We start from the raw sequence: 22,351 nt of genomic DNA, 5'->3' as shown, positions 1-22,351 counted from the left end.
GATGGAGCTTTATATAGAGCTCTCCGCTGCATAATGATGACATCCAACCACTACCATTAATGCACTTGTCTGCTGCTACCATTAATGCACCTAATTTGCCGACATAATCTTGCCTAAAGTGAAAGTCGAATATGCTCAATTTCCAAGCCATCCAAAAAAACAAAAAAATTTATCACCAATTTATAATAACACAGTGACGTTAAAATTCACATCCCCGGCACATATACAAGCCAGCAATATATGGATGCCTACAAGCAATAGAATAGTAAATTAAGCTGTACATAAATAAACCTGAGTCATAAAGTGCGATGCAGGCAGATTAAACCTTTTTGACTTTATTACTGAAGTTTTGAGATTATCTTCATCGGGTTCCATTGTTGTGCTGAAGCCGAAGAATGGTCTGCTGACAGGTGAATTGCGAGTTTTAGCCTATTGTAAGAAAACTTGTAGAATACCCCAATATATTTGTTTTATTTAGAATTAATGAATAATAGGTTATATTCTGATAATTGAAATATTAAATAGGATGAGAATAAATACAAAACAAATAAAAATTGGTTTTGATTAAGAATGAAATCAAAATCGACTCGAACCCTCTTTCGGTATCTTTTCATAGGTAAAAACTTGTGTGAGATGGTCTCATGGGTCGTATTTTATGAGACGGATATCTTATTTATGTCTCGTAAATGAACATGCTTGGGTGGAAACTCGAACCAAAATGTTTGATTTCTCGATTTCTATAATCACGGTTGTTGATCGATTTCTAAACTCCCGATTTTTTACATGCATCCTAATAATTTCTGGTGGGAAGCGGCATTTGGTCAAAGCATTTAAGCTAAATCCAGGTAACAATAATAGCTGCAAATGAAGAATTCAACCCTCGTGACCATATTATCAGGTTCTTCGTGTCTATTGTACAAGAACACGCAAATGAGAAAGATTACTACAAGACGATCATGCTAAAGAAGTTCAAAAACCAACTGCTGATCAAAATCACATCTTCTTCCAACGAAATTATCCTTACAACTGCAAAATGAAATAGGTTATGACTTTTCCACTAAGAATGAGTACATGTCTGAACGCATCACACTAGAATATAGTAAAGAGAATCTAGACGCCACGAGCTTCTCTTCTAGTGGCATCGTGAAGCAATTCCACATCAACTCCCTCCGGTGGCAATTGGACGTACCGAACCACCGATCCTCTGATGAAGCAATTACGTACAGAGAGCTGCCCAAATAGATATGATAACATCAATCCATCATTAAAGCGGGAAAATGAACCACAGAACATAATTAACAAACACCAATGCCATGAGCAGGAAAACATGCATGCCCAGTGATAAATGATGTTTTCATGCATCCCATTTCTCTCAATCTGCCCCACTTGGAGGCCCCTAGTGCTCATTTGATGATTTTGCTTCAATCAAACAGTACTGTAAACAGACCGGGATATATTTAGACTCGTGACCTTGAAAATAGAAACAAGAACAAAATAGTAAGAAGCCACCCACAACTACCTTATTTGACATGAACTAAATCACTGAAGTACTTTAGAACACAGTTATTCACTCATCATTCATGCTTCAACCACGTTATAAATCATGAGTCTTTGAATGCATTATAAATGACAAGATGCATCACTTTGATATATCACGTATATATAATACGATTTTGATTAGCCCAATTTCACAATATACAGTAGAGTGATAGTTCGCATTATGAAACTGCAAACACGAAAATATCCTGCATTTGCAGCATCACTACCAGTTTCAAAGCTGACAAGTTGATTGAAACTATTTTCAAAGGGTTACCAAAAGTAATACGACCAGCAATAACCAAGATCCCCAAACAGTGACAGGAAAACCACATAAAGAACAACGCAAATGCTTGCTCCAATTTATGATGACAACAAACTGGAAAAAATATACGAAAATGTGAAAACAAAACACTCAACCCAGTAATGAGTAAAAACTTGAAATAATTGTGAAAACGACAAAACTTTAAGTCAAAAGACACTAAACTCAAGTAGAACACTCGTCAAATTCTAGTTACCAACAATCCGGGAAGGGAGGAATTGGGCAGTATATCAACCCAAGAACGAATGATTTAGCATAATGCTAGGGTAAGAGATAGAAGAAAATCAAAATCCTAGCCCATTTGACATGAAGCATACCAAAAATAATTAAAATCGCAGAAAGAAATTACAAGCTAAAAAGTTGCACCACCATAGTAATTTAATGTGATATCACACCCGAATAGCAAACGGGAACAGTAAACAAAAAAAATCAAAATTCAGACATATGGAAGAACATTATGGGTGAAGAAACAAAACCCTAAACCCCAAATCAACGAATTGATGGAAAAGAAAATAGAGATTCACCATGTGGGGGTACTTGTCTTGATCAACAACCCTGGTGTTTTCGAGCTTTATATTCAAATATTGATCCACCGAATGAAGGGTCCCTCTGATCGCTAAATCGTTCTTCAATTCAACCGTCACTTCTCTGCCAACCAATTCCTTGAAGTATGAGAAGAACAACTGCAAATTGCAGAAAAAGATAAGAACAAAGAGCTAACAGAGAATAATAAAAATATAAGCATACCATTTTCTGGGATAGCAGGCGACTCGCTCTGTAGTGTGGAATGAAAAGAGAAGAAACCTTCTTGGCACAAGGGGGAATTTGGGGAAAAGGAAGTGTATCATGAAGTATTTAAAAAAAATATCTATTTCTCAATTTATTTAAATATTTTTAAGTGTAAATATATCATTAAATTTGATTATATATATATATTTATTTTAAACACGTAATTTATTCTCATCAGTCGACTCAACCTAAATCCTCTCCGTCGACCCCATTTTCATTTCCTTTCCGATTATAATTCTTAACACAAATCGACGTAATGACTAATAATCAGATAATATTAACATTTATTTCGATTTATTGTTTATTTTCGTTGATCGATCGACTGATTGAAAAAGAAAATTTTGATCACGTTTTAGTCGACACAAGCGTGAATCGATCAAACTTTTGGTCGACCAATGATCGATCATTGATTTGGTCAAGGTCTAGTCAAAGACCAAATTGCTTGGTGACCAACAATTGGTCGACCAAAGTTTTGGTCGACCATTGGTTGTTGGGTCTATTCAATATCTCGATTTGGGGAAAGAGACTCGTAAATTTTAATTGAGAGAAGATGTGTGTCGATCGAGAAGAAAAAAAAGGAGAGTTAATTAAGTTTAATTGCTGTTAGTATAATAATCAAAAGTCAACTCCTTGTTTCTTAAAAAAAAAAGTCAGAGTCTTTATTTTTTAAATACTTTCTATCTCACTCCTACTTTTTTAACTGACCCTTGGCACAAGTTATCACGAATTTAAATAAATAATTTATAGAAAAAAAATGATATACACTACTTATTTTTTGTAAATTTTATTCTCATCACAATTACAATTACAATTACAAAATGACAAAAACTTGTGTGAGACGGTCTTTTGTTAGACGAATTTCTTATTTGGGTCATCCATAAAAATACTATTTTTTATGCTAAGAGTATTATTTTTTATTGTGAATATGAGTAAGGTTGACCCGTCTCACATATTAGAATCTTCCGTGAGAAGGTCTCACATGAGACCCACTCACAAAATATCAAATATACCTATTTAATATGAGGGTATTGTTTTGAGCTTCAGTATACATAATTTATGCTTGTTTGATTGTTAAAATTTTTGATAGAAAAAAGGATTTTTGACAAGTTTATTTTTTTTTTAAAAAATTTTTGATAGAAAAAAGGATTTTTGACAAGTTTATATTTTTTTTAAAAAAAAAATATATATTGCTATTTTCCATATTTCTTTTTGTGTCATAATCCAATAAATTTATATAAAAAAATATTAATCGCAACATATAACAATAATAATAATTTTATTTTGTTTGTTAATAAATTTTTTGTTTGTTTGTATAATTGTAAATTGTACGTTTAAACAAGTTCTCTTCAGACAGATTTTTTATTTTACTCGTATGTTCGCCCTCTTCTCTTGTTTTAGCTGTAGTTGTTCTAAGAAAATATACATAATACATATGGTGAGAACTTTGATTATGCTCATAAAATTAAAGAACACGATGAATTTCTTACTTATATTTATCAAGAAGAGACCCGTCGCTCAATTTCGATCTAGCAAAATCTCAAATCGGTTTAATTGTCAAATAAATAATATCATACCCTCGTAATCATCAATCATTCAGTAAATACAATTGACAACATAGTCCAGAGTTTCCTGTTCGGTTGTTTGTATGAATAAGCAACCCAGAAATATTACATTTACAACTGGCCATTGGAGCTGGAAAATTTTTTTTAGTGAAGATTCTATGCTACTCTCTTCTCTTTCTCAGCTATTAGATAATTACCAGTCACATGAAGCTTCTACAGTCTCTGCTTCACGCGTCGACCATTCACATCACTTCCGTCTAGAATACCTTCAGGGCTCAGTTTCCCCGGTGCAATAGAATGCTCGTTGATCCTAGCAACATATTCTAATAGTTCGGTCAGGACATGAGGGCAACTTTCTCTCAAGTAATCAAAACCATCAGTCTGCATAACAGCTGCAGAACGAAACACCAACTTGTCAGAATCAATTTGGACAAATATGGAGGACTCGAATAGAGTAAAACTGATTTTTAACATTAATCTTGTACTGGGAACATAACAGTTCGAGATAATACTAAGACATACCAAAAATAATTCTATGGTACATGTCAACAAACCCACAAGAGACTCAACCTAAAAAAAATCCACCTTTATATGAGTGATATGGCTAATAATGCAGGCTGTTCAAGGAATCCATCGTAACTATTCTCAAGAGGCATCAAAACTAGCATAATATCATAGTACAGCACCAACAGTCAAGTTCTGAAGCCGAAATGGTGGTAGATTACAGCCAGGTAGCAAGTAGAACACATCCATTCATAATATATTCAGAATTCAGCTAGGATTTAGAACTAGAGTGAACACGACAATTACCTCTAAGATTTTCAGGCAATGCCACATATTTTAGGCACACAGATTTCAACTGGAAACAATGGTGCTGTTCAGCCAATGCTAGAGTTGTAGCCACAGTATGAATAGCAACATCTGCACATAGGTAAGACTCACATAGCAACCTGAGCCTATCTAAGCCATACCGATCAGCAGCTGCTAGCAGATGCTGAGACATCAAGGTTGAAGCCCATTTTGAGTTCAAACCGGTAAGCTCTTCAAGGTCAGGTAGAGCATCCCAGTACATAAAATGAAGTAGAGCCTGCAATAAACAAAAAGGTATAAAGGAAGGACGCAGAGTATAGAGATAATTACTTAGAAGAACCAAAAATCAAGCTATTATTTCAACAAAGTTGGCATAATGATCCAAGCTTGGAAAAAAAATCACAAAGACGAGTCCAATGACAGAGCATGGGTGTAGGACTTGTGCCATGGGATACATAATGGATATCTTCAGAGAAATGAGTACGAGATAAAAAGGATAAAATGCAAAAACTGATTGAAAAATAAGCAAGTGAAATTGAGATGTAAAAGGTGTAAGATAGGAACGTGAAGAATGATCCAAATTGAAGCTTTAGAGATGACATAAAAACACAAGGAAACTGTCTTGATGTCAAAATCATGTGATAGACAGATGGTTGAAAACAAAATCCCCAACGGTCAATGGGAAGAAGACATAATTGGAAATATATAATTTTTAGCAGAATTAGAGGCAATAAGGTATGTACAAGGCATAACATAAGAATATTATCGACAAATCATCCTCAGCCAACCTTTACCATTGAAATTTTGGTTTATTTACCATAAGAACATTCTTTCACAGAGAACCTGGGTTTTGATTATTTCGCCTCAGCTTTTAAGAATCTTTCTTAACAATTAAATTAAATAACAAACCAAAAGAATGGGAATCTGATTGCTATCTTTTTTCCTTACTTGAAACGTTTAAAATGGTAAACCTCACAAACAAATAAGACCAACTTCCTTAATTTGATAACATTTCTCAGAGAAAGGCCCACACACAGGTAAAATTACATGATAATGAAAACAGGCAACCTCAAGTGCTAACAAGTAAATTATCCCCATTATAAAAAATATGAAATGATTCAGCTCAAGAACCCACTGAACTTTGGCCCAGTTTTCAGTTAAAAACAAAAATTTCATGTTAAAATGTAAAATTAGAAGCTCGAGATCTAGGCACAAATAACATTTACAAGCTATGTTCCCAAATCAAAAGGTGGACTGCAACAATGATACATGTCCGAAAATAGATAATAACATTATACCCCCACAAAAAAATAATAACAACAATTATCTTATTAAGAAGTAAACAAGTTAAAAAAATCAGTTAATGATGCAAAAATAATGTGATATTCGTTTGGGGGGAAAATGCAGTAGACAACCTTAAAGACAGGTGCTTCCATGTCCTCAATTTTTATGCACTGTGTGTTTTGATCCTTCATGGGGCCATATAATTGAGCACTAAATACTGGTGAACGAGCAGCGAGTACCAGCTTGTGAGCAGAAAAGGTTTCTCCATCAATCTCGAAAACTACATCAGTTTCTTTTCCACTTTCCAGCAGATGTCCGAAATGCTGACCGATGTCTGACGGTGGTAATGGTATACTGTAGACCTTAGGTCCCTCTGTATGGGATCTGACAACCCCGACACAGCAATGAACTTGCAGGCAATCATCCTTCAGATAGTCCGATGTTTCCAGAAGTGTCCTTTTATAAAAACGCTTGTAACCCCTGCAACCCAGATACACTCGTCGTAAAGATCACTTGATGTTACGACCCCGAAATGATTTACAAAGAAATAACCACGGAGACAAGTAAATAAGAAGGAAATCATCGTAATAGAGTTTAATATATATGATACTCTATAATTTTCCCAGAGTTGGCTCGGAATTTTACTTCCTTCAATTCCCCAGCAAAGCTATTCCCTACCAAAAGCTAGTTAAATGAGAGAAAACATAATAAACGACAACCCCATTTCTAACCAACTCCTTTCTTTTTATAATCCCTTTTCCCCTTTCCCAAGTTACTACTTCTAAAATTATCTTCATTAGTAGCAGCTGATTTTGGCCCAACACAGTTAGGTCCATAACAATACCGCCCTCTTGAAAACAAGCCTTGTCCTCAAGGCTGGAATTAATAAGTCGGTTGACTTCAAATTGAGTATCCTTCCTGCCATAAAGCGAAGCACTATGTCGTGCTGCTATTCCATTCATCCCACAAAAATCCAAACTCAGTCCTTTTTCCCATATAGGAGCTCAATTCTTGATGGAGCCACAATCTGGACTGTAATAACCAAGTCCATATTTGTTTTCGCTTGTTTATTATGTCAAAACATTCAGCCCTACCAATCAATGTCCTGACTAAAAGAGGTTCAATTTTCCAGGCATTATGATAGACTCTGATAGCCTTGTTCACATCAGTTTCCCCCCTCCAGATGATCCACCAGGATGCATGTACATAGCAGCACTCCAGCCTAGTTGGCTCAATCTGATGACCAAGAAAAACTAAAACTCCATGTTGAACCTCAATTCCAAAACAATAACCAGCTATTTTTGCTTTACGACAGAAGTCACAAAGGATGTTATGCCATTTTCTAGCCTTAATAAGTGTGATTTGGCCGAGGGCTCCCTCAAATCTCCAATTATCAACTCTAGGCCCGGTATACAAATTGATCAAGTCTTCAAATCCCGCCTGTACCGGTGGTACTCACATCTCCATCTTCACATCGTGAGACCCATCCTTTCTACAGTCCTGCATCATTTTAAATCCCACACACATTAAAAATAAGGAGAAAATGGATTTTACCATTTTTCTCAACAAGAGGTATAAATTATCAGCCGTTATGGAGGGATAATCGACTTGCAATCCACCATCAATTTCGTCTCTTCCATCATCGATCTTTAAATGTCTTCTACAGATCCAAAACCCATGCCTTTAATCTTATTTACCCCAAAACTTAATTCCACAGCCCGAATAACTAAAATTGGGCCTTCTTTTACTATATCCCTAGCACATGCCCTGTCCATCAGCCCCAACACATCTTGACGCTGCCCAACATGCATCGCCCCACAATGAAGCCCTAACTCCTGCTCCTTCATTACTGAAACACTAAACTCATCCACCCTCTTTCCTCGTAACGCTGCAACATTCCATCCACATGGTTTAACCGCCTCTAGTCCATCAATTTATTTGTGACGTAAGAACATCATTTTTCCGCAGGACAGCGCAGAGGCTGTATGCCTATAATCATTGTCTCCTTTGCTGCCAACGATCTTGCTCCTTAATCTCAAGGCTCCAAATATTGCAGTACAGCCCTGGGCCCATTCGTTTCTCGAATAGTTAATTATCGGCCACATAGAATATAGGCCATAATTTGAATTTCAGTACCAACCCATTCTTGTGCCGACCCACTCTCCATCTCAATCAGCCTTGTGAGTGTCGACTTCTTCATCGGTGAATCCAGGAGCTCACCCCACACCTCCTCTTCACGCAACTCTTCCACTACCTCTTCCTGTATCAACATCGAGACAAAACCATCTTGATTCACCGCCTTCCTACCACTGTATCTTCCAATTAATTTTAGGACTCCACTATCTAGGTATTCCCCTCTTATTTATCGCATCATCTTTTGGATAGAACATATCTCGTGGAATCATCCTCAGTAATAGTCTCGGGAACTCGTGTGTTCTCCTTTTTCACTTCAGAGAACGCCATGGATTTTCTTGGCACACTCTGCTTCACTTCCTCTCAATAACCTTTATCCCAAACTAGTAACGCTGATTCCATGGTTTGATTGACCGTGTTTGTCCGCAGTCAAGCCCCTTGCTCAAACTCTCCTTTTCTACAAAGTTAAATTCTACTTTGTTAATGGATGGGTCACTCTCTATACTTCTTATCTGAATAATCTTTTCAACCAATTGTTTGGCTACCGGAAATGACTCTTCATTCCCTTTGAGTAGCCAAAACAGAATTGATTACATCTGCAGACAAATCTTCACCATCTTCTAACATAAGAGTCATTGTTGTCTCTAGGAGCTCATAAATGATTTTTGAATGACCAGTTCTTATAGCTCTCAGAAAAAGCTGAAACATCTAAGTAATAATCTGATTGCATTCTAAATCCAACACGAGAACACGAGATCTGACATGAACCATAGTTTCAAGAATAAAGATCCTCTTCTGATAAGATCTGCTACATAAATCTGACAATCCCTCAATATGAAATCAAGAAACAATCAGTTGGAACACCTCCTTCATTTGTTCTGACATCATATGGAGTTTCTGGGGATGTGATTCTATCGATCTCACCAATACACACAGCTACTCCTGCTTTTACATCATCATTAGAATGCTTCAAAAACTTCTCTGCTATCAATGCATTCATCAGTGGTGAGAGAACTTCGCATGGAATTGATTGGAAATTGTTCCACCTTCGACAGAAATTTCTCAATTCGATCGAGAAGAGATACTGATTCATCAAGAGAATACAGAGGCTGAGAAAGAATGTTCCCAGAAGCTGTGAGATGGTCTTCAAGCTTCATATTTCTTCAATTTGTGTGGTAACCGTTTCTTGTTTCTTCCTCCACTCAGATCCGGCAGATCGGACAAATTGTTACGACCCCAAAAATGATTTAACAAAGAAATAAATAAGGAGACAAGCAAAGAAGGAAATCAACGTAATAGAATTTAATATATATGATACTCAATAATTATCCCAAAGTTGGCTCCGTACAAGGAATTTTACTTCCTTCAATTCACTAGCAAAGCTATTCCCTACCAAACGCTAGTTAAATTAAATAAGAGAAAACAGAACAACCGACAACCCCAACTCTAACCAACTCCTTTCTTTTTATAATCCCTTTAGCCCTTTCCCAACCTATTATATATAAAATTCTCTTCATTACTAACCGCTGATTTCGGCCCATATCATTTTGGCCCAATACAGTTAGGTCCGCAACACTTGACCTTAGAGAAAAAATAATGACACAATCAGAAAATAGATGCATTAGAAAATAATATCAGTTAACAAAGAAACGAGCATTTTCAAAACATAAAGAAAGCTACATCTCAAGGAGCCATGTCAATATAGCATCATGGTCTGCCCAAAACACTTCTCAGAATCTTTAAAAACCCTGAGTCCAAAATTTAACACTTAAGCAGTTATATGCGGACAGTACACATCAACTACCCGAAGGATGCATCATGTCAATTGCCATCATCCATTCAGCCAGCAGACATTAGCCAAGTTGTACACGTATGAAAGACATTTTACACAGACATCATCGTTTGATTGTATAGTACGGATTAAAACAAAAGAAATTCACCCAGAAAATTAAAAAGAATCCAGAGTTAGAAACTTAAAAAAGAATCAGGCAGCAAGGTTCGCTAAATAACAAGCATTTTAGTTCAGATTGAACAGTACCCCATCCTTCATTTTCAATACTTCTCTATAAAACAAACATGGTAAAAATAAATAAAATAATAGTAATCAAATACAACGATAAATCAGTCATGATTCGCCAAGTTAGGGACATAATCCACAGAACCCAGATAAATATCGAACAAAACCAGTGAAGAAACGAAAACTCACCACATGCTGCCACGATACTTGAGCGTGTAGGGTCCGCTCTCCAACGCCCTACCAAAATGGCTATGAACCTTGTGTCTCTCCCTCCCACTCTGATCCAACAGAGTCAACTCAAAAAGCGCCCTCACATCCGCACCCTCGCTAGCAAGTGCAATAAAAAGGGAAACATACGTCGCGTTATCCTCCACGCTTTTCCCATCGGGATAGAAATAGATCGCCCACGAGTAGCCACCGACAATAAATGTATCTGATGCTATGTACTTCCCGATCCCGATCCCTTTTGACAAAGAATACCCCGCAATCTTGAAATCGTGTGAGCCATCGACCGTCTCGGTAATCGACGTTGATGTCGTCACCGAAGGCTCCGTTGCCGACGCCGAAGAAGATGATGGTCTCGCCGTCTCCTTGCAAGCCCTTCCCATTCCCACGACCAGCACCAAACCAAAAACTATCGCTGGAGTTCAGAAATTCAACCTACAATCGCACGATTAACTATGTAACCGTTACAAAAGCGGGAAATGGGAAGCGGACTCAGATCTGGAACAATTTGAGTGGGAGTGGACTCAGTATATGGATTAGGGTTCTAAATGGGTCGAGGAAATCTTTAATTTTCGTTGCCCATGAAAATTAACGAGATTTTCAACGAACCTGGATTTCTAAGGTTTCACAAAGATGGTGACTAAAATCTGATTTCTCCCCTAAATTAGAGAGAGAAATAAAAGAATAAAAGAAAGAAAGAAAAAGGCGAGTCCTGCATGAGCAAGACACGGATGTTTATAGATGCCGTGCGTCATGACCCACGCGCACGTTTTCTTAAAAAAAAATCAAAGAAAACTATTGTTAGACGGTTTCACGAATTAATTTCGTGGGTCGAATATCTTACGTAGGTTATTTATGAAAAAGTATTATTTTTTATGCTAGTAGTATTGTTTTATTATGAATATCGATAGAGTTGACCCATCTTACAGATAAAGATTTGTGAGACCGTCTCACAAGAACCCTGCGCAAAAACATCTTCTAATTAAACCACACTGCTGTTATATTTATTTTATCTATATATATATATATAATTTTTTTTTTATTTCCTAGTTTAGGGGAGGGGAGGTCTCGATCTTGAGACCTATTACAAGGGAAACGTGAGCTTTAACAACGGGGCAAATCGCCCAAACTCATTTATTTTATATATTTTACTTATATATATTAGTTTTCTTTTAGTCATCATAATCTTTTAGGTAATCAAACGCATTGCACATGGAACAAATTTCCCCCTAAACAAGCTTTTTATTTATTCTCAATAAATCTTCCTTGATATATTTAATTGCAGCATCATTAACACTTGCATCGTCAACGGAAAAAGTAACCACCTTATTTTCAATTTCCCATTGTCTTGCACATTTTATAACTTAGAAGAGTATCTGAAATTTGAGGACCACCAAAAAGGAGAAGTATATGAAAGAAATTGAGAACTCGTTTATTCAATTTCCAAGATGAGTCGATATTTCTGATTTTTCGACTTCCATAGATCTGTTGTGAGGCTAATCTTATCTATATTTTTCAGCTAACCATGCAATTTTTCTTCTCGACTTCATATATCACTGGACAGCTTTTTTATGCTGACTCAGGCATTCCACGTCTACAAAACATATTAAAACCTTCTTCTTCTAATAATGTAAATGGATGTTCATGCATTAATATCCGTGTGTCAGCTGTTTCTTTCATGCGTTTTGTGAAAAACTTTCCATCAAGTAACAGAGGTGACATAGCTGTATCTACACTTTCGAAGCCTAACAATAGCTGTTGTTGTTTGAGTTTATCCTCGCGTTTTTCTTTTAGACTCCAAGTGACGGACTCGACTTTCTAAATGCCGCCTTAAGTGTAATGTAGTACCTAACCCTACTTTTGGGAGGAGTTGATGACAATGTTTGCACTTGTACTGGTATTTGTACTTCTTCTCACCACCTGCAGGGGTCTTCAACCTTAGTCATCTCTGACCATACTTGAGATCTCTTTTGTCTTTTTGTCTTATGAGTTGATTATCATCATCAATTAACATGCCCCATTTATCTATTATTTTTCTTGGATATCATTTCACATTGACTGAATTTACTGCTGGAGCATAATCAGCCATATCTAAAAAAGAACAAGGTATCCTTTAGAGTGAATATAATATAGAAAGATCAACTATTAAACTTCACATGGATGCTTTGCTTCATTATATATAAATAGATATATGTCAGAATAGAAAATCACAAACAAATTAACCTGAAACTAGAACACTCCCACCATCATCAAGGTTGTATTTCACAAATGAAAATAAAAATTCCACGACCATCAAACATGTAAGCTCATCAAAGTCATCATAAAGACACAAATGAAACACTAGAACTCAACAAGCACATCATAGTAAAAAAAGGTTGAATCCCATACCTTCAAAGCAATCAAAATAGAAGAAAAAGCAACAAAAAATGGCAGCAATATATGCACATACTCTGGGAACGAGAGGGTTTGCTTGGAAATGTTGCTGTTCTGCGCTTCTCCAGCGAGGCCTGCTTGCTTAAAACCCCTGGCAACAATAATTTCATGTATCACTTAGAATAGCCATTCTAATTCAAGCTATTAGAACTTCCATTCGGAAAACAAATGGAAATAGAATGTTTTCATCTGGTACTCTCCGACTCCTTTGATTCAACCATGACAAAAATTGTTCTCTAGATTAGCTAAATATCCGAATGCTATCTGACTATTTGAATCTTATTATTTCGAGTAATATAATATAATATAATATATATTTTAAAATTACTTCAACAATATATTAATATTTGACGGAGCTCGAAAATTTTTGAATTACAAACATTTTGAAACTCGAAGTATGTATTTAATTTAAGTTTTATAAATGTAAATAATAAAAATAAAGCCAAAATTTAATTTAACTAATTCAAAATAGGACAAAAACTTGTGTGAGACGGTCTCACGGGTCGTATTTGTGAGACGAATTTCTTAATTGGGTCATCCATGAAAATGTATTACTTTTTATGCTAAGAATATTACTTTTTATTGTGGATATCAGTAGAGTTGACACGTCTCACATATTAAGATTCGACGGTCTCACATGACACCATGCCCAAAATAGATGGGACTAACCCAAGTGTGCTTTTTCACTCCTGGGATCTATATAATTTTGAAGCCCTGTTATGTTCGTACTTTTTTCTCCCGCAAAATCAACTGGTTTCCCCTTATCTCTGATCCACTGACTCTCTGTAGTTGCTATTCATGACTAATTGCAGCCCAATCACACTAATTTTTTGATTAGATTATTCGTTTCTGGTTCTTTGATGAAATTGAAATGGAGATTGTGATTGGTTTGTGAAAAGCCATGTTCTTTCACTCCATTCTTAGTCGAAAATGGTTCCAGTTGGAGGAATCGCTTGCTGCTTCAGTGCGGCGGCTATTTACCTTCTGGGCAGGAGCAGCGTCAGTAATGCTTTTACGGCGGGTGCCAATTTTTTCTTGTCTATCAAAAAGTGTTCGATTTGTTTTTCTTGTGTCTATCGAAAAATGATTATTTATGCATAATAAGGGAAAAAAAAATTGTTTGCATGTCTACAAATATTTGGGTATTCTCTTTCTCAGGATGTTAAGGATGACACTGGAGCGATTCGGATTCAGAGATCCCATAAAGGCCCCTTTTATGTGTCTGATAAACTAATTGATCAGCTCATTGCAAATCTTGGGAAGTGGTCAAGGTGTAGTTGTCTCTCAATTTTTCTTTCCATACACAACTATTTTAGAAATTACAAGTGTCTAGTTCTACTGCAAAAGAAGTTCAAAGGATCTTTACTTTTTCACAAAATGACTTCCTTTTTCTTGGTGGTTTTTTGTGTTCAACTTTAAATGTATTAAATGTATGATGTTAGTGTTATTCAAATACCATCAAATAAAGTGACTACATATTTATTCTATCTTCGAACTGTCCAGCAGTGCCTGTTGAACACTAGTTTGCAATGGGGGATCACAATTTTACATCTTGAGATACTGAGATTCGTATTTTCCTTCAGGTGGTACAAATGTGCGTCGCGGGGGTTAACTGTGTTTGGGGTTTATCTTATTGCTAAGCACGCATTCCAATATTTAATGGAGAGATGACGCCACTGGGAAATGCGAAAGAGGTTGTAGTCCTTTAACTTCATCACACAGTGGAACAATATTTGCTTAGCAATGGGGTTCTTCATGTAGTCTACTAAACTTGTAGTTTGATCGGCAAACAAGTATTTATATGCAGGGTTCTTGCGGCTGCAGCTAAAAGAGCCGGGAAAGAGGAAGAAGGTAGCCTTTAACATACCTTTTTTTCATCACACCTTTTATGTTTTTTGGCATTATTTAATGAATTTTTTCTGGTTTGTTTCTTTACAGGTGTAAATGGTGAAGTTGAGAACATATCTGATACCACCAAGAAAGACAAAATGATGCCAGATTTGTGTGTAAATATGCTTAGAGCAGGAGTATAATGCTGTTTTCATACCGTAAGTGCTTTGTGAAAGTTTAAATTTGCTTAAAATTTCTTTTGTAAGTGTGTACAAAAACACCAACTCAGTTTAAAGGATGCTACTGCTTTATGCCACAAAACTTGATCTCACCATATTGAATTCAGCTATATTGAGCAGACCAATATTGGAATACTGGCATGGTACAAGAGAAGATAAAATGCCAAATTTCGCAGATATTTTTCTAGATGCTGTTAATGTAGAAATCAAACTGACATGGTTGGCCGCGGGTCTCTGTTTTCAGGTGTGGACATATGTGCTGCTGTACGGCATGCTCATCGCATTTAACAAACTGTCCTCTATGTCGAAGAAGGAATGACCAGGTTGTGAGGACCTTCCGGCATTGACTTTGACCTTTAATATTTGGTTTCATCACGACAGATATTGCTGCACAGTAAAAATATTGCTCCAGAAAATTGTAACAATTCGTCTTCAGATGATATAATCGTTATCTGATTCTGTTGTTACATTGAAATAACGATAACCCCGTCAATCTTCCCCTGCAAATTTATGACTGGTCTCCTCTTCATCTTTCACTCTCGGGGATTCATGTTTGTTTTTGTATTATCAGGTAAAGAAATGTTTTAACACGCAGGTGGAGCTTATCTCATCCAACGGCTGTGTATTCATAGAGAGATCTCCTCTCTAGATATCTCCGTATGTAGAACAGTCTACTCTTTGTTAACGTATCAAAAAGTGTGATTCGAGCAAAGATATAGCTCATGCCCCGTTAGAAAGAAGTTGCTAAAAGAGGCAACCAATTCTAAATTGCTAAACGATTTTTTTCCCCCAAAAAAACTGATGATTTGAAACAAGGGATGTTCTCTCAATTAAAGCTAAATTCTAAGTTTTACTGTTAATATTCCGAAAGTCGCATGTTTTTACATGCAAAATAAAGTAAATTTAGCTTCTCAACTAAATTCGTGTGTTCATTCTCTATGGATTTTCTACATTTTTCCTATGATTAGGTGTTGGCGTTGGTGTTGGCTGCTAAACATTCACTCAGTGACAGAAGTTTCAAATAGTTGAGTTTGAAGGTGCATGGAGTGTGATCAAGTCCAATAGAAAGTTAGATTATGGGATTGAGTTTGTTTAAAATCATGCTTTTCCTTAAGATGTGAATCACAATTTTCTTGTAGACGTGACATACCAATCAAACTCTACTACATGGTACATAGCACTAAGAAGTTCTTGGTTTTAATATTAGATGGATGATTGATGTTTGCAGTCCAAACAAATTTTAATAACAATTTAAACGAAATTGGTCGCTTATAGGAAATAATCCAGTAAACCATTTGGTTCATGAGATAATGAAACATGTAATATAAAAATGATAAATCAATATATCTTTTGTAGAACTTGAACCAAGCATTGTACAATGCAACGATGAATAATCAATCCTCCACGTCAAACAGGAATAATTTTTATCAAGATTGGAGTGTGAATAGGAAACAGAGGGAGGTCTCTTTCCACTGTAATAGAAGATGCTTGGCTAAGGGATGGAGGAGCATGTTTCAAGAAAAGCATGAGTCAAATTCCCTTTTGTCACGGTTTGATGTAATCTCAGGTGACGTTATTTATTCCTTCTGGATGTCTCATACTTTTGACTATTTTAGGGAACTAACCAATGGGAGCATGAAAGCAACAACCTATAAAAAAAAGATGCTATTTGCCAGAATTCACAAATGTATGTATCATGGTATTATATTTTGGAATAATTTGCTGTTACACATGAAAATACACCACATAGTTTAACATATAATAGATTTCTATTTACTTTTAGACACGTTTTTTTTTTTTAATTTAACAGCGATAAAATTATAAAATATATAGAGGATATTCTTTATACTTTTAGGTTAGCTCCATATGAAAGAATGGAATCATATGTTCTGAGCTTTTTGCTGATAAAGAGTGCTGGATATATAATGCTTCATATGACGATAAAAACCATCAAACTCAAAGCATATCCTTTTTCATTTTTTTCACTTCTTAGCAACATCAGAAAATGCAGAAAACGGATGCCAATCTCAAGCCTCCTACCATCTGCCGCAGATTCGTCAACTTCATGTCGAGTATGTCACTTCGTTCCGCCCCTTCTCGCCCCGTTCCTGTTGAAAATGGTTCGTCTATGCACGAAGAGAGTTCGTTTAAGTCGATCAATAAGACGTTGAGTTCTGATCTTGTGGTTGAATTTAGGCATGCTGATTTAGAAGGCAGTAAGGCTTCAGTCCATGCTTCTAAGAAAGGTGACCTCATTTTGGGAAATGAAAGAACCATAATACGCAAGATACCGAATGAAAAAGCAGAGGGGCTAAGTCAGTCACCTCAGAAGAAAGATGGTTTTCAATTACTTCAGAAAACAGGGGGAAAATATCAAGAAAAAGAGCTGCAAGATCTCGAAATCCTTAAAGGGACAGATGCTCGATTCAAAAGTTCGAAAACGAGCAACCCGGTGCAAGAAAGTGTCGATCTTTCATCTGGTCAAGCCATGAAACAGAAACACTGGCTTCTGCTGAGAGAGGATTCCAAGATAAACGAGAAGTCGGCCGAATACATCGAAACTAGGAGGGAAGCTATGAGGAAAACTTAACTCCTTGAAAACAATTAGTCTTGAGTTGAGTTGTTCATTATATGCCATTGGTCATTGGTGAATAATGTGAAATTTCTCTGTTACATTTATACAAACGCACTCGCATGCTCACTCGTTCTCTGAAAGTTTTCTTCCTATGTTTAGCATGTGTGTCTTCTTTTATGCTAATAATATAACACATTTGAATTTATAATGTTACCAAACCAAGAATTGTGCTTTGTTAGCCCGTTCGCGTAACAATTGATTAAACTCTCTTATGTTTGCAAGAATTTTCCAGTCGATATAGAATATGTAGGCATCTGAAATAGTACCTAGAAATATGAATGACAGTTCTACGAATAAACTGGACAAAATCTCTAAAAGTAGATAAAAAAAAAAAACAAGGCATAAGTACAGATTTTAAATGTGATTTCACGTCATAAAATTACAAAAAACTAAACGAATTTTAAAATAAAAGACAAATAAATGAACAAACAATTAGTTTGATAAGAGGGGGTCAAAATTCATCTCTGATTTTGAGTGGATTATAAAGCTGTGAGTGTGTGCAATATTCAGCAAATCATCAGCCAATTCTACTGTCAAAATTTGTCAATCTTTTCTCCAACTGAAAATCTTCCACCGTATCCTTCTGCTATCCATCGAAACAACGGAAAGGAGCAAAAAACAAGAATGGTTTCTGTCTTATTCAAAGTCAATTAAAAAGAAAAGAAAAGGAAAAGTGATAGAATTCTACCTTTCCCCTTGCTGTCCTAAAACATCAATCCCCATCAGTCATTCCAATGGTATGTTTTCAAATCCCAAGAGCTTGAAAGTACACATACGATGAAAACAACTGACCTTCACTCTTCAAAAGAATGCTTAGACGAGCGATAAAGATCGTAAGGAGCCCACAAATGATCAACATTGCAAGGCTTTCTTGAATCAAGCCTCAACCATGGCTTCCCCTTTCCACTCCAATGGAGTAGACTTATAGGGCCAGGGTGCAATCCTCTGCATTTCCCCTCGATATTATCACCCCCTAAGCCATGTTGATTCCACCTATGCTCAATCGGCTCGATATTTCCCGCCAAAACAAGCAAGAAAGGTGGCAAAGAACCTAAGTGATATATTCTCTTCTGTTTCTGCACAACCATCCATTCCTCAACTCTTTGGCTATAGTTCCCCTGTCTCCATTTCTCCACATCCAGAACCATCACCCCGGTGTTGAAATAGCAAGGTTTTCGTCCCTCAAATGTTCTCGACAACTCGGGGCACAACCAAAAGGCCTCGGTGAAGTAATTAGTTAAGTTTGCATGGCAATATTCGGGTGCAGCCAGGACTTTTCCCTTCAAATCCACACCCCATAGTTTCGAAACATCATCCACCATCACAAGATCAGAATCAAGATAGATCAAACGCTTAACTTCTTGTGGCAATATGTCGGCAAGATAGATTCTTGCATAGTTTAAAGGCTGGTCTAATGCTTGGCGAATGGACTTGGAAATCAACCCCCGTATCCTTGTCGTGTCGAAGCCATAAACCTTGAAATTAAGGTAAGGGAATGTCGTTTTAATGCTGGATAAAACCTCAGGCTCATGCCTCACCCAAAGAAAATGGAAAACAACACTTTCGGGGCAGGTAGAATGCTGTAGGATTGAAAATACCGCAGCCATGGTTCCACGGAGGTAGTTTGCATCAAGGGTCATGGCTACATGGATGGTGGAGTTATCAGAAGCGCAGGTTTCGCCATTGCGGAAGGCTTGGGCTTCCCGGAAAATCAAAGGGGTGTCTAGCTTCTGGATGGTGGAGTGGCGGTGGTTGGTGGTCGCGGTGGCGGAAGCAGGGTGTTCGAGGAGGAGGAGGAGGAGGAGGAGAAGCAGGAGGCCCACGGAAGAGAATCTCCTGAAGAAGGCCATCCTGCGGTTATGTAAATGAGGAAAAAAAGGCAGCCATTGGAGGCTGGTAAAGAGACGGGTTTTGGAGACGTGGTTAGAAAAACTAGTGATGGACACATAAATTGAATGGGGAAATACGGAAGGAGAGAAGTCGGTGGGATTCATTCATTGATAGGAAGGGAAGGATACTCGGAGGATCCATGCATGCATGCATATATATATATATAAGAACTTCAAAATGACCATAATTATAATATATTAGGAAATACATTAATCTGAAGTTGGTGGTGGACAATGTACTCATAAATTCCCACGATGCATGCATGCATGCATCGTATTTTCAAAATTTATTGAGTGGATGAATCTTGCAGTAGGGGTGGCAAAATGTAACACGACCTGTCAACTGTTACGACCCAACATGAAAAAAATCAGGTTCGGGTTGGGGTTTTTCGGGTTCGGGTTGGGCGGATTCGGGTTAGTACTAGGTTAGACGTGTTTCGGATTGGGTCACCGGTTGACCCGATTTTTTTTTAAAAAAAATATTACCTATATTTTTATATATTGTATGTTTGAACAAAATTTATTGTATATTTATATGATAAATTTTCATTATTTAATATTTATTTTATTTATTTTTATTTTTTAACAATTGTTTATTTGATATAGTAAATATACTTTTAATTTTCTACAATTAAACTTTTAAATTTAAATCAAAAATTTTGTTATTATGTGTTTAAATTAAAATATTATTTTTTTTTATTTTATCGAATTTTTTTCATTAATTTTTTTTTAAAAAAATAAATAAAATTCGGGTTAGACTGGTTGAGTCGGGTTAGACGGGTTCGTGTTCGGGTTGGGGGTTCTCGGGTTGAAAAAAAACATATTCACGGGTTGACCCGAAACCCGACCCGATTGACACCCCTATCTTGCAGCTCAGTTTCAATAATAACTTGATTTCATTGTGTAAAACTCCAACCAATTTTTTCTAAAATTATAATTTTAGTTGACATAATTCCAATAAATATAATTAAAATAGTGGTGTGGTGAGTAATTAGTACTGAAGAAAATTATTGTCAATAGATCCACTTTTGTCTTTTATTTTTTAAAATAGTTAATCTCTTCTATATATTGAAATGTATAGGAAATGGCTATTTTATTTTATTTAAAAAAAACACATAGTGAGGCCTTTTTAAAAAATTGCCCCGAAAGAGTAATGATATTCAATGCAAACTACCTTTGAAGCCGTGGCATGATTATTTACAGTGTTCACTCATGCCCAATTATTAAAGTTCAATTTATTTTAAAAAATATAATCGATTTTTACTTTAAAAAACAAATTCCCTCCTTTTTTATTTATTTAAATATTTAGTGGTTTAGTTTTCAAAATAATATACTAAAGTTATATTTCAAAAATAAAATATCACTGTAGGAGTCCCTTTTAATGTTTAATTATGGTTGTAATCAATTCGGACATAGTTTTTTTAAGTTTAATTAACTCGTATTATTAAAAAAGTTTTTAATGGAGAAATAATTGACAATAAAAGTTGAATGCGCGAATTTTGTGGAAAAAACGAAACTATTCATTTTGTGTCACGAGTTGGATTCTGTCAGTACAATTATATTCATTATGATTTCAAGATTTCAACTTGCTGGTGGTAGGTATACACATATTTTGAGCCTCGTATTTTGTTTATCGAGAGATAAATGTGACGTTTTCAGGAGAGAACAATTTACAAGTTGTCGAAAGGAATTCGAGAAGGCGAATTTAAAAGACAAGTGGTGCTCGTCAAGTGAAATCTACTGAACATGTTCATCATAAATATATCATAAGAAAAGAAGTCTTTTAATTATTTAAGTCCTTGTATAATTGTAAACATTTGAGGTTTAATGCATTTACTTGATATATGGGCTTGACCTCGTAGACATAAGTCTATCGGATCAAACTACGTTAAAATTGCAGGTGTCTTTTAGTATTTTTTTTATAATTGGGCTAATTTTGAAAAGTAGGCAAAATACGAGAAACTGGATCAACAACATTTTTACCAGGAGAAATAGGAAGTTGAAAAAAGAGAAATCCCTAGGATGTATTATCAACATCAACTCTCTCTTACGGATGAGTCATGACATTATGAAGACAAGAAAAAATTGCTAACATGAGATTTAGAATTTTACTTTAAAAAATTGTAATCTCGAATTTGTTGAATTTGCTAATTTTTTTTTTTTGGAATTTTAAGTTGGAAAATAAAATGTTTTTGAAACTGGAAACGGATGTTTCCAAACATTTGTTTTTAATTAAATAATTAACATTATGTTACAAAAACTCTCCTCTTAGTAAGATTTCCTGTCATTTAATTATCATTTTTGAATGCATATATATTGGTAATTTTGGTTACAAATTTTACATTAGATTTTTTAATATAATAATATAAATGGGTTTGTGTCTAATTATAATTTAAAATAATTTTATTTATGGAAAAATATTAAGTGAATCTATTAAAATTTGAATGATTAGATATATATTTTTATTTTGGTATAAATGAAATAAATGCATTTGGTTGAATTTACATAATAATATTTTATCATAAATGCATCTTTGTTGAATTAACATAATCGAATTTTGTCATAAATGCTCTTACCAAATTTGTTATATTTTTCCCCCCAAAAAAAAAAAAAATTTACTCCTACCAACTAACCAAGTACGCAAATT

General features: G+C 35.6%; 4 protein-coding genes across 10 annotated transcripts; 1 reads left to right on the top strand and 3 right to left on the bottom strand.

Moving 5' to 3' along the window:
- Positions 1 to 865: 865 nt before the first annotated feature.
- LOC140981085 (sm-like protein LSM2) lies at positions 866 to 2,688 on the bottom strand. The gene is made up of 3 exons (XM_073447342.1): positions 2,606 to 2,688; positions 2,383 to 2,541; positions 866 to 1,230 (listed from the first exon to the last, which is right to left on the bottom strand). The coding sequence occupies exons 1-3, from the start codon at positions 2,606 to 2,608 to the stop codon at positions 1,111 to 1,113; spliced, it is 282 nt and encodes a 93-aa protein (XP_073303443.1). The 5' UTR covers positions 2,609 to 2,688; the 3' UTR covers positions 866 to 1,110.
- A 1,538-nt stretch (positions 2,689 to 4,226) lies between these two features.
- Positions 4,227 to 11,382, bottom strand: LOC140980675 (BTB/POZ and MATH domain-containing protein 2-like). The gene is made up of 4 exons (XM_073446654.1): positions 10,643 to 11,382; positions 6,435 to 6,783; positions 5,020 to 5,296; positions 4,227 to 4,601 (listed from the first exon to the last, which is right to left on the bottom strand). Exons 1-4 carry the CDS (start codon positions 11,059 to 11,061, stop codon positions 4,423 to 4,425), a joined length of 1,224 nt encoding a protein of 407 aa, XP_073302755.1. The 5' UTR covers positions 11,062 to 11,382; the 3' UTR covers positions 4,227 to 4,422.
- A 2,384-nt stretch (positions 11,383 to 13,766) lies between these two features.
- On the top strand, positions 13,767 to 17,998 carry LOC140981217 (uncharacterized). 7 transcript variants are annotated; one of them, XR_012176049.1, is made up of 6 exons: positions 14,139 to 14,382; positions 14,695 to 14,805; positions 14,919 to 14,962; positions 15,050 to 15,159; positions 15,425 to 16,867; positions 17,036 to 17,998. XR_012176049.1 is itself a non-coding variant. In XM_073447545.1 (5 exons), the coding sequence occupies exons 1-5, from the start codon at positions 14,013 to 14,015 to the stop codon at positions 17,293 to 17,295; spliced, it is 561 nt and encodes a 186-aa protein (XP_073303646.1). In that variant the 5' UTR covers positions 13,767 to 14,012; the 3' UTR covers positions 17,296 to 17,998. The 7 variants fall into 7 exon arrangements, 1 of the variants encoding a protein (XP_073303646.1); XR_012176050.1 differs by having other exon boundaries at positions 14,906 to 14,962; XR_012176048.1 differs by having other exon boundaries at positions 14,695 to 14,962; positions 15,425 to 15,503; positions 15,776 to 16,867.
- A 163-nt stretch (positions 17,999 to 18,161) lies between these two features.
- On the bottom strand, positions 18,162 to 19,827 carry LOC140980446 (probable galacturonosyltransferase-like 4). Its single transcript, XM_073446255.1, has one exon. It carries the CDS (start codon positions 19,807 to 19,809, stop codon positions 18,610 to 18,612), a length of 1,200 nt encoding a protein of 399 aa, XP_073302356.1. The 5' UTR covers positions 19,810 to 19,827; the 3' UTR covers positions 18,162 to 18,609.
- Between the last annotated feature and the right edge of the window lie 2,524 nt (positions 19,828 to 22,351).

This window comes from Primulina huaijiensis, chromosome 7 (assembly GCF_012295235.1).
Source record: "Primulina huaijiensis isolate GDHJ02 chromosome 7, ASM1229523v2, whole genome shotgun sequence".
Classification (NCBI taxonomy): Eukaryota; Viridiplantae; Streptophyta; class Magnoliopsida; order Lamiales; family Gesneriaceae; genus Primulina; species Primulina huaijiensis.
This window is presented reverse-complemented; position numbering and strand designations above follow the sequence as displayed.

Excerpts from the sequence above, each read along its gene's own strand:
- LOC140981085 (XM_073447342.1), bottom strand. Across the intron at positions 1,231-2,382 it reads AAGACAAGTACCCCCACATG|CTCTCTGTACGTAATTGCTT; the intron begins GTGAATCTCTAT and ends CTATTTGGGCAG.
- LOC140980446 (XM_073446255.1), bottom strand. The coding sequence starts at position 19,809 with ATGAATCCCACCGACTTCTCTCCTTCCGTATTTCCCCATTCAATTTAT.
- LOC140981217 (XM_073447545.1), top strand. The coding sequence starts at position 14,013 with ATGTTCTTTCACTCCATTCTTAGTCGAAAATGGTTCCAGTTGGAGGAA. Across the intron at positions 14,383-16,595 it reads AATCTTGGGAAGTGGTCAAG|GAATAATTTTTATCAAGATT; the intron begins GTGTAGTTGTCT and ends CACGTCAAACAG. Across the intron at positions 16,868-17,173 it reads ATTTGCCAGAATTCACAAAT|CAACATCAGAAAATGCAGAA; the intron begins GTATGTATCATG and ends TTCACTTCTTAG.
- LOC140980675 (XM_073446654.1), bottom strand. The coding sequence starts at position 11,061 with ATGGGAAGGGCTTGCAAGGAGACGGCGAGACCATCATCTTCTTCGGCG. Across the intron at positions 6,784-10,642 it reads AAGTATCGTGGCAGCATGTG|GGGTTACAAGCGTTTTTATA; the intron begins GTGAGTTTTCGT and ends TCTGGGTTGCAG. Across the intron at positions 4,602-5,019 it reads ATTGCCTGAAAATCTTAGAG|CTGTTATGCAGACTGATGGT; the intron begins GTAATTGTCGTG and ends TTCGTTCTGCAG.